General features: G+C 39.2%; 1 protein-coding gene across 4 annotated transcripts in view; it reads left to right on the top strand.

Moving 5' to 3' along the window:
* Nucleotides 1-12,392, top strand: part of lmbr1 (limb development membrane protein 1) — a 262,815-nt gene that overhangs the window by 169,168 nt on the left and 81,255 nt on the right. For all 4 annotated transcript variants that reach the window (XM_072576218.1, XM_072576217.1, XM_072576220.1 and 1 more), the window contains one exon: nt 3,555-3,627. In XM_072576218.1, coding sequence (XP_072432319.1) covers nt 3,555-3,627 — 73 coding nt within the window. The remainder of the gene's footprint in view (nt 1-3,554; nt 3,628-12,392) is intronic.

Raw genomic sequence — 12,392 nt, forward strand, 5'->3', positions numbered from 1 at the left:
ATCCATTGGAATTGTTTGATGGACTTTAGAAGGCAGGCTTGGTGATAAACCGAAGAGTGAGTTCACAAAAGCCGAAGTCACTTTCCTGGATCGTGTCATTGGACCTGGAAAAATGGCCTCATGGGATGTGAAAATAAAAGTTTTTGGAAAGTTTCTCATTCCATCGATGAAGAGGAAAGAACTACGATTCCTGGGACTGAGTGACTTTAACCAGTAGTTTATACTGAATTTTAGCAGTGTCGTTGCTCCACTGACTGACTTGTTGAAGAAATGCAGCAATTTTCAGTAAATGGAAGAATGTCAGAAGACATTTAACAGCCTGAAAGCTGTGTTAAGCACTACCCTAGTATTAACCTCACCTAATTATGCAAACCCATTCAAAGTGGCTATGGATGCAAGTGATGTGGGTGTTGGTGATGTACTCTTTCAAGAAGACAATGAAAAGATAGATAGACCTATTGGTTGTTCCAGAAAATTGAATAATCATCAAATATTCCATTGCTGAGAAGGAGACCTTGGGTTTGATGTTGGCATTGCAACCTATCGACTTTTATATTGCCAGTAATGTGTCTGAGGAAATTGTATATGCTGACCATAACCTGCTAAAGGTTTTGGGGAAATCTAAGGATAAACATTCTAGATTGTTTAGTTGGAGCTTATTATCACAAGCATTCAATTTGAAAATTACATGACAAGATGAGAGAATGTAATAGCAGATATATTGTCACGACTTTGATGATGAAAGGCGTAGGGTTTTGGTGGCATAATAGCTAATAGCATAAAATTAAAGCTTTTTTGGGGGGGGCAGTTGTGATGATACTATGACTTTACAAGGTTCTTTTATTCTTTCTTTTTAAATGAAGGAAGGCTGAGACAGAGGTACTAAACAGTCTGCTTCAAGCTAATAAAGTAAACAGCTTGTGAGGCCTTGGGGCTACTAGTTTAAAGTTAGAACAATAGAAGCAGCTTGAATAGGTGGGGTCAAGCTCCCACAGAACCAAGAATTTAGTTGAGCTTTCAGTCGCTGTTTGGAAGCTGCGGTACTTCTGTCCTTGCTACAACTAAAATACTCGAATGCTCACGCTCATGCTCACTCTCGTTCTCCCTCCCACTCTCTCAGGTTTTCTCTTGATATTCTTTCTTCTTAGACTGGAAAATTGCATGTGAGACATTCTATTTTACTGAATTTGCCTTTGTAAAGGGTGTATTTAAGGGATCTTACTATATTGGAACAGTTGCTGTTTAGAATTTGAATAATCTCTCATTCTGTTAAGGTGTTCTAATCCTCTTTCTTTTGTTTGTTTTTTAACGATAATATATGAATAAAGTGCGATTTGCTTCAAGCCTGGTCGTTCGATCAAAAGAATTGCATCCAGAACGCAATGCCCAGCACTTGACTTTAAAATGAGAAAAACTTAGGGTCTAAGCTATCTCCTTGACCTGTTTTGAGGAGATTTGGTCTAGTTCAGAAACATCGAATGCAGCAATAGCTTATGCTTTTGCTTATGTATATTTGAATTATATAGAATAGCAGAAAGATAACTGGGAAATTTAGTGGCAATTAGATATCAATTATTAATGATCTAAAACTTTCTCTGTAGAACTTTTGTGCTTGCTGTCTGTGTGATCCATCTGATGATGGATCTGGTTACGTTATTTCATTTAAGAATTAGGAAAGACATTTAGGATAAACAACAAAAATTCATACATTACTTACTGTCTGCACAGCAACATAGCTGTTTTGTTATTAATACATAAATTAGGCTAGATTGAGGCTAAAGCACAAAATGTGAGAGATTCCTTTTTTAAGATGGCTTATTACAGAAGGAAAGCATGCAAATTTTAGCATTGAAAAATGCAAAAGAAAGAAGTTAGGAAGACATGTTGTATGTCAGTATGAGGATAAAAAGCAAGCTTCATCCAAACCCTTAAGTAAAAAGGCAATGAAAAAATCACTTAGAGGTGTAGAGATGGGTTTGGAAATGACTGATATAGGTGATAAGTATTAATTTTTAAAGGAATGTGAAAGAATCGCTAGTGCAATTAGTATTCAGTGAACAATCTGCAGTCATATAAATCTCATCACATCCTCATATTTCAAAGCACTTTATAATCAATTAATCATTTTTGGAATGCAGTTACCGTTGTTGGGAGATAGAAGCCAATGCTAATCCATGCACATAGTCCTGCAAACGTTATTGGAATTTCAAGATGTGTGCCTTGTGGAATTGAGGGAGCAGTGCTGACCATGCCACTGAGGAAATAGCATGATCATCTTCAGCTTATGCTGTGGCTTCTGTTATATTCGGCTGATTGGCCTTGTTGTCTTATCCATATAATAGGCCCTTTTAACACTGAACCACTCGCTTAGTAAAATTACTGAGTGTGAGTCAGATATAGAATCATAGAATCCCGACATTGCAGAAAGAGTCCATTCAGCCTATTGAGTCTGCACCAACCCATGAAGAGCATCCCACCCAAACCCACCCCCACCCTAGCCCATAACCTCACATTTCCCATGGCTAATCCAACCAGCATAAATAGACTTGGAAACTATAAGCAATTCAACACGGCCAACCCACCTAACCTTCACATCTTTGAAGTGTGGGGGGAAGCTGGGTCACCCAGACAAACCCATGCAGATACAAGGAAAATGTGCAAATTCTCCACAGATAGTCACCCAAAGGTGGAATTGAACCCAGGTTTCTGGTGCTGTGAGGCAGCAGTGCTGACTACTGAGTTACCCTGCTGCAGATATGTACTGAAATATTTTGTAGGTTTTGAAACTACAACAATTAGTTCAAAATGGTGTATTATTAAATGAACAAACATGATACTTGCATATCCTATCAATAGATTTCTAAATTGTAGGTATATTGTATCCTTATACGAAAATATAGACAGAATTGAACCACTGGGCAGACAGTAAGATAGATTAAATGCAGAAAATAAATGATTCTCTCCTGTATTAATACATTCATGGGAAGCTGGTGTTGCTGGCTTGGCCAGTGTATATTTCCCATCCATTGTTACTTTTGAGAAAGTGGTGGTGAGCTGCTGCCTTGAACGACTGCAGGCCATTTACATGACCAACTGTAAGTTCTTCTCCAAGCCACTTGCCATTCTGGTTTAGAAATATATCACTGTTCCTTTAGGACTGGGTCAAAATCCTGGAACTTCCCCCAATATGGTATCTGTCCTGTAGTGTTGCTGAATTTCTGCAATGCAGTTTGTACATGGTACACACTGCTGCTGCTGAGCTTATTGGTGAAGGGACTAAATGTTTGTGGATGTGATGCCTGTCAAGTGGGCAGTTTTGTCCTCGATGGTATGATGCTTTTTGAGTGTTGTTAGAATAACACTCACCCAAGAAGAAGACTTAAGATACCTGGTGCGGGCAGGCAACTGGAATCCGATGACATCGGTAAGGCCTGAATGGCCTATTTGGTGCTGAAAATACAATTATTCAGCAAATCAAATTTTCTGCATATTCTTTAAATTACTATCATGAATTTGTTTTTTCTTCTTTATAATTGTATCTGTTAAATTCTTAGATCCTGGAAGACTTGGATGAACAAATCCATTGCATCATTCTGCAAGAAGAAGCGCTTATAAGGAGATTAAATGGTATGTGAAATCTGCAGGTAATTGTGGCTGATCAATGTGCTTATGTGGTTTACAGAAGATACGCTGAGAATTTAGAGGATTCATTTGAGATGATAAATGGTCTGAGGCTCTCCGTTTTTAAGTAGCAGTTTGATTTATGTGAGAAACATTAGACTTTGTGATGGGATTAGTGGTTGGCATTTCAGAATAGAAGAACAGAATGTACAATCACTTTCTATTATTGCATTTATTAATAGTTAATTTTACCCTGAGTGCTTCTCTCGGGATTTAGGAAAGTTTTATCAAATTGCAGCTTCTGCTATTACTTGGCTTTCTAAATGACATGAGAACTGTGGAAGAGATGGAACTATGTTATTAGACTGTTTTGCATATATTTGACCAAGGTCTAATTGAAATAATTCAACTATTAATAAAAATATTGAAGTGTTTTTGAGCAATGCTATATATTTATTGGCACCCATGGCCTACTCTGCTGTTCAGTAAGACCATGGCAGATTTGATTGTGGCCATGACTCTATTTCCTTGCTGGCCCCCATAACCCTGGATTCCAGTTTTGATTAAAAATCTGTTCTAATTTATATTCTATGATGCAGCCTCCACTGCTTTGAAGACAATTTCAAAGGTTAACAACCCTTTAAGATGAAATTCTTTCTCCTCTTCAAGTTATATGGGAGACCCTTTTATTGTGAAACTGATCCTCTATGAATGGAAACAGCCTCTCATATCTATCCTGTCAAATCTCCTCAGAAGCTTAAATTTCCATAAAATCACCTCTTATTCTTGTAAACTTGAACAAGCGTAGGTCCAGCTTGCCAAATCTTTCTTCTTAAGACTAGCCTCTCACCCCAGAGAAAAGCCAAACAGCCACTTCTCTGAACTGTTCTAAATGCAGATATGTCTCATGTTAAGTAAGGTGACCAAAACTGTAAATGACAATGTCTCATTAGTATTCCATACAGATTTAGCAAGACTTCCCTATTTCCATAATCTGATCCTTGCAAGAAAAGATCTTTGGAAGACATAATTACTTGCTGTCCCATTTCAAGATTCATATACAACAACACTGAGGACGCTTTGAAAAATGTATTACTATAAAGATGAAACCTGTTTTATTTTCAACACTATAAAAACCACGACTAGCTTGTTTCACCTCATTGAATTATGCCCATATTGTTTGAGAATACAAGTTTTCTTTTGTTTCCTGTTCTTGTTAAGTCTTTGAATTTTTTGCAGAACAGGTCAGCCATGCAGATAATTTATGGGGCACTTAGAACTTCTGTATTCTTCTTCTAGTCCTGTTCTGTTGTACAGAAGCCAATCATTCCTGCTTTGTACTTCATTGCTAAAACTATGCAAATCTTGTTTCAAGAGGTTAAAACCCCTAATTCTAAAATTGTTTTCCTGTGATTGTCATTGAAGAAAAGGGAGAACCTTTGCAGGTCTATTTAAATGAATTTCTGTGCTGTGTACTTAATCAAAACATAATTTGAATTTTATGGTATTGTTGGTCTGCTCAGACTTATCCAGCCAAGCACTGAAAGAAAGGTTGTTTTTCCAACTTCTTCTGTCCTTTGCCTCTCAGTATATTGCTTCTGTATGAGTTACGTCCATTTTTGTGCTTGCCCATAGAGATTAATGGCAAATTCGGCATGGAGCCATCCTCAATTATGCTCCAACATCTGAGTTGAGTTCAGTGGAGGAAATCCCAGGACTTTGCATTCTGAAGGACTCTAAAGTAGGCTTAAAATCAGGTGGAGTTCAGGAAACAGTGTGTCACAAATGGTAGAATCATTGATGCAGTGTAATCAGATTCTGGTTCATGGGATACACATCAATAATACTGCCAATCCTATTTTAAAAATACACAAATTGTTGCACTGATACTGTACAGATCTCTCTTGACTCTTTCATTTTTGAGAACATGAATAATTTGAGCAAAACATTTCCAGTCAGCTACTAATACTTCAAATATTCCAGGAAAGCAATTTTGGAGAATAAAAGGGGTAATATGTTTTATATGTGGTTAAAAACAGAAGTGATTAACATTCTATTTATGATGAATACGGGAGGGGGAGATCCTTCAATGAGAGAAAATATACTTTTCACTTCTTCAAAGTTAATCCTGGTCAATAATAGATTTGTAGATGTGTGATACCTCCATTGAATTGTTTTAAAGGTGGCCCCTAAAGTACACAGATTGGGCAAAAGAGTGGCTTTACTATAGTTACTCATGTCCTGACAACAAAATTGGGAAAACTATATCTTTCTCTTTAAAAAATATAAGTAACTTCAGCTCACCAAACATTGTGGTTGATCTGCAAGGACAGAATTAGTGGTGCATGTGTTTTCAACTGATAACTTTTGTGCAACACCAAGCACAAAAATAAAGTTTTGTTGACAAATATTTAACTTTGGGTGGCTTTGTTCACTGTGTTGTGCACGTCCTCCACGTATGGATACATAAAAGACATTTGTGAGGCTTTTAGCAGGCTTGTTAAATTTTCCATTATATTCGGTTTGTATGTTACAATCCTGGTGCAATCACTGGGCTAAGGCCAACATACTTTATTATGAAGTCATGCAAATAACTGGTGTTCTGATGCGTAGTGAATACATTCTATTTAAAGTAAAATGAAAACACAGATACAAGAACTGATGGCAACTAAATTTGTCAGCTTTAGAAACCTAGACCTGAGACTTAGACTTAGATAGATTTTGATTTTGATTTATCATCAACAAATGAAGATCAACTGATGTTTCAAAGCTTTGAAAATATAAGTTGTTATCAGTAGCTGTTTGATGTTTACTATCCACTTCTGGACTTAGTTTAAAAGTTTATTTTGAGAAAAATTTGGGATGCCATATTTATGTACCTGGGCGGGCACAACATTATAGGAACATAGAACATAGGAGCAGCCCTTCTAGCCTGTTCAGTTCAGTTAGATCATGACCCTTGACTGACTAGTTTATTTTTTTTTAAAAGTGCAACCCTGCTTTGGATAAATTTATTGACTCAGTCTCTGCTGCTGAAGAAAAACAGCTTTTCAGGTGTGTCTTAAAAGAGAATCTTCCTATCCCTAAACCATGTCCCTAATTTTAGATGTTCGCACAAAAGCAAATGTCCTCCTGGTTGCAAGCTTTCACTTCTTCAAGGTAAAGAGTGACAACTTTTTATGTTGCCATGACTCAGTTGGGAAGGAGAGCAAAGTTTTTGCATTTTGTCCTGAGTTCTAGTAGTTTTTAGGTGTGATGTGGTATGAATATCAGGCCTGAGAATAGTTTAATGAAATTTCTCTCCTTGTAATTTTCAGCAGCACACACATTGAGGAAGAACAAAGATTTAGTTTTACTTTAACTCATATAAATTTTCCTACAATCACTTTCTTCAGCCTAGAACCTTCCAGAAATTGTTCGGATGTTAACATTGTATGATTGTTGATCCACTTGATAAGTTTTGAAGTGGTTTACCAAGCATGCTTTAATAGAAATGAATTACTAATTGATCAGAATATTTAGAGTATTGGGGAGAAAGTCCTTTAAACCTCTTCCAATAATGACTTTCAACCATGACTAGCCTTAAAGTAGGTAGGAAGCACAGTAAAGAGACAAAGTCTGATTCCTTCCAACTTGGTCTATGCTGAGCAGCACTGCTTACGTTTTGCCCTGTTTTATAGCTTTCCTATTACTGGAAAATTGATTTAGGTCATTAGTCAGTAGTGTGGGTTGAAATGGAAATGTAGTATACAAATGCCTATTAAATGTGTTTGTGTAATCAGTGTAACCCAAGTAACCTGAAAAAAAAACAGTGAATAAGCTATTCTTTCAATTTAATTCACTCCAGAGAACAGGTGTTTTGTATTCCATGTATGTTGCTGAAAAATGTGTTGCTGGAAAAGCGCAGCAGGTCAAGCAGCATCCAAGGAGCAGGAGAATCGACATCAAGGCTAGTCAAGGGCATAAGTCCTTCTTCCATGTATGTTGCCATCACCCCTTTACAAATGGGGTCTCAGAGTTAGAGAAGGATAATTAGGAAGCAAGCACAATGTCCCAGACATGACTATCTCCATCCCTGTCTATGCCCTGTCTCAGTGGCAGGACTGATGATCAGATGTGGCAGCAAATGGTTTCCAGTTGGGCAGGGTTGCCCTCTGAGTCCTCAACTTTGACTCTAGACCCCATGGTGTCAGGTCAAGCCCGGGTAAGGAAATCTCATTCTGCTTATCAAATCCCACTCTGCTGAGCTGATTAATCAATAGTCCCTCTCATTGAACATCACTTAAAGGATGCAATGAGAATGACAAGTGCATAAAATGCACCTCAGTGCGAGACTTCAGAGCCTATTTCAAGAATGAATTGGTACTAGCATGAATGCTTGAGATAGTTGAATTCTGTAGGATGTATCTGCTAGATTAGGCCTGTGGCAGGTAGAGAGGGAACCAACTTGAACTACTTGGCATTCTTCCTGAATTCACCCATTACAATGCATCTGTCTATGACAGAATTGGTCAGAGGGAACATCATGCAGTCCTTCTAGAGACTTCCCTTCATTTTGGAGATGCGTGTTAATTGTGTGGCCCTACCACCATCAAAATGGGAAAGACTTTGAAGTGATCGAGCAACTGTGTCTGGGTGTTGGCAAGATGCAGTAGTACAATTTGATTTAACCACAATCTAACCTTGTGGCCTGGCATACCCCCGTTCTATCATTACCATCAAGCCTTGGCTCAATGAAGAGTGCAGAGGCACATGCCAGGAGCAGTACAGTGTAAGTAGCATGCAATAGAGATAATCCCAAAATTGAACTGAGGCTATTTAAGCTTGACAGTGTTGCCTCACCTAGTCTTGAATGAGTGTGGACAATCAATAATCAAAAGGAAGAGGAAGATGAAGAAGTATGTGATTTCTCAGTGATGGAGGAGCCCAACACATCAGTTCAAAAGACATCGTTGAAGCATTTGCATCCATCTTCTGCCAGAAATGCTGAGTGGATGCTCCATAATGGCCTGTCCTGTGGTCCTCAGCATTTATAGATGCCAGTCTTCATCCAATCCAAATTCCTCCATATGGTGTCAAAAAGGTACTAGATGCAGCAAAGGCAATGGACGTTGACAACTTTACATGATTTGTCCAGAAGACTTGTACTTCACAATTAGTTGTGCCTCAAGCTAAGCTGTTTTAGTACAGTTACAATACTGGCATCTACCTGACGATATAAACCATTGACAACATCTGTCTTTTGGACAAAAATCAGTTGCGCTCCAACCTGGCTGATTACCCTGGTATCAGTCTGTTCCCTACCATCAGCAAAATGATGGAAGATGCTGCTGACCATACGATCAAATGGCACTTACACAGCAATGACCTACTCATTGATGCACAATTTATGTTCAGCTGAGATCACTTTAATTCAATCGTCTCAGACACCGGGCATCACTGCTGAGATTTCTCAGTGTGGTGTCCTAGACCAAACTACTTTCAGTTGCTTTTGTTATAACCTTTCTTCAAATGTAAGGTCAAAAGCGGAATGTTTCATGATGATTGCACAATATTTAGCACCAACTGCGACGATTCAAATACTGAAGTAATCCATGTCTGTATGTAGTAAGACTGGACAGCATTACAGGTTTGGACTGACCAGTGACAAGCAACATTCTTGCTGCACAAGTGCCTGACCATGATTATCTGCTATAAAAGTTTCTAGCCAACTCCCCTTAATATTCATTGGTACTACCATTGCTGAATTTCCCACTGGCATTGTCCTAAGGATTGCAGTAGTTGAACTGAACCAATCATATAAAGTTGATGGTTATAAGAGAAGGTCAGAATCATTGAATTCTGTTGGTCACAAATCAGGAATATGTGGTACCCAATCCACCACCTTAAGCATTCACCTAAGCCCCACTCTCTGCAACTGGATCCTCAGCTTCATGACCCACAGGCTAAAATCAGTGAAGACTGGGGACAGTATTTCATCTGCAGTAACTCTCAACGCTGGAGCCCCCCCTAAGGGTGTGTACTCAACCCCCTGATATGCTCGCTGTACACTCATGACTGCATCACCAAATATCAGACTAATGCCATTTACAAGTTCACTGATGACACCACTGTAGTCTGTCGAATCTCAGATGGTGACGAAACAGTCTACAGATGGGAGGTGAAAGAGCTGGACAAGTGGTGCACTGAGAGCAACCTAGCGCTCAATGCTGGCAAAACCAAGGAACTCATTATTGACTCTCAAAGGAAAGTTACTCATGCCCCCCGAGTGGAGAGTGTCAAGCTCCTGGGACTTGTCATCACAACAAGCTTTCTTGGACTCTTCACGTGGACGCACTGGTTACAAAGGCCCAACAACGTCTCTTCCTCAGGCAACTGAGGAAATTTGGCACGACAGCGAATACCCTTACCAACCTCTATAGGTGCGCCGTCGAGAGCATTCTGCCTGGATGTATCACGACCTAGTATGGCAACCGTACCATTCAAGATTGGAGACGGTTACAGAGAGCGGTGAACTCAGCCTGGCCAATTACCAAGACGAACCTCCCATCTATAGAATCCATCTAGGTAAAAACAATAACTGCAGATGCTGAAAACCAAATACTGGATTAGTGGTGCTGGAAGAGCACAGCAGTTCACCACTAATCCAGTATGTAGAATCCATCTACCAGGCCTGCTGTCAAGGAACCCTGGCAATGTTTTTCTACAATCTCTGCCATCGGGGAGAAGGTACAGAAGCCTGAATACATGCACCAGCTGGTTTTGAAACAGTTTCTACCCTACTGTTGTTAGAATACCGAATGGATTCTCAAACTCTTAGCGTTCGCCTGTGTTTTTGTTTTGCTGCTGTTCACCTATTATTTACTTATCTGTGCTATTTAACTCTGTGATCTGCCTGTATTGCTCACAAGACAAGACCTTTCACTGTGCCTTGGTACGCTTGACAATACATTCGATTTGAATTCAAATTCACTTCCTCTCCTCCTGATGCATAGTGACCGCAGTGCGTACCATCTACCATTGCAGCAAAATCCCTAGGCTTCTGAGATGTCATTTTCCAAACTTGCACTTCATCCATCTGGAAGAGAGAGTTCAAAACTATACAGGGCAGATTTTTAAGGTGTGAGGAGAAAGATTTTAAAAGGGACCTGAGAGGCAAATCTTTCAGACAGATGGTGGTTTATACGTGCAATGGACTGCCAAAGGAAGTGGTAAATACAGGTACATTTAAAAGACATTTGGGCAGGTACATGAATAGGAAATGTTTAGAGGGATTATGGGCCAAACACAGACAAGTGGGACTAGTTTAGTTTGTGAAACTTGGTCAGCAAGGACGAGCTGGACTGAAGGGTCTGTTTTTGCATTGTATAACTTTATGGCTGTGCCTCTTCGACAAAGATAGCAAATGCATGGGGACTCCACCACTTGCAAGTTCTCCTCAGAGCCATGCACCATCTCAAATCTAATTCCTTCACTATCACCTCTTAAAATCCTGCAGCTCCCCCATGCTAATAGCACTAAGGATGCACCTACATGACATGGACTTTAACCATTCAAAAAGCCAACTAACCACCACCTGAAGGGCAATTGGCATTGCGAACAAGCATAAAATGTATACAGTTAGCCAATATCATGTTTTTTTAAAAAATTCAAAATACGTGGACTCTGAAAAGAAAAATGAAACCTGTGTGTTACTTCGGGAAAGTAAGTATCTATGGAGGGCATAGTGGTACGCTTGACAATACATTCGATTTGAATTCAAATTCACTTCCTCTCCTCCTGATGCATAGTGACCACAGTGCGTACCATCTACCATTGCAGCAAAATACCTAGGCTTCTGAGATGTCATTTTCCAAACTTGCACTTCATGCATCTGGAAGAGAGTGAACCGTGTCTGCAACTTAAAAACTAGCCCCAAAACAACCTTGCAGCAAATAATGGAACAGTTCAATCCAGCAACAGTGATACCAGCCACTACTGCAAAACAACTACTTCAGTGAGAATTGAACATCTGGCTACAACCAGTTAATATTTTCTCAAATGATACACCTATAAAGTTACACTTGCGTCTTGTGGTGCAGTGTGCGATGTCTTTACTTTTGGGCCAGAAAGTCTGGGTTCAAATCCCACCTGCCTTGGTGATGTCACTAGTATGTATGAACGGGTTGATAGACATATTATTTTTGAAGATACACTTTGGTTCAAATCACATCTTCATTGTTAATCTAGTGAAGGCTCTTGTGGACTCCTTGTAGAAAAGAAGGTTGAGAGGAAATTTGATGGTGTATTTGAAGTCATAAGAGATCTGGACAGAGTAGATGGCAAGAGATCATTCCCATTAGTGGAGGGGTTGACAACCGGAGGATTCAGATTTAAGGTAATTACAAAAACAGCTGGAAGTGATATGATAATTTCTTTAATGCATTAAGTGACTTGGATTTGGAATTCACTGATTTCATGGTGGAGGCAAATTCAATCGTTGCTTTCAAAAGGGGAATTGGGTAATGATCTTTAGAGAAAATGTTTTCAGGCTTATGGGGAAAAGCTGGGAAAGTGCAACTAATTGAAAGGTTTTCACTGAGAGCTGGGTCAGGCATGATGGACCAAATGGTGTTCAATCTTTGTATGATTCCATTATGACAGCATGTCGCGAGAGTAGATTGATTCATTCGCCAGAGTGAGCTACAATGCTATCTAGTGACAATTAACTATTTATTGAGATGTTCAGCTTCTCTCTGTTTGAAGCCTCAGTGGCCTGAACTTGTATATGA

Source organism: Chiloscyllium punctatum, chromosome 8, assembly GCF_047496795.1.
Source record: "Chiloscyllium punctatum isolate Juve2018m chromosome 8, sChiPun1.3, whole genome shotgun sequence".
Classification (NCBI taxonomy): domain Eukaryota; kingdom Metazoa; phylum Chordata; class Chondrichthyes; order Orectolobiformes; family Hemiscylliidae; genus Chiloscyllium; species Chiloscyllium punctatum.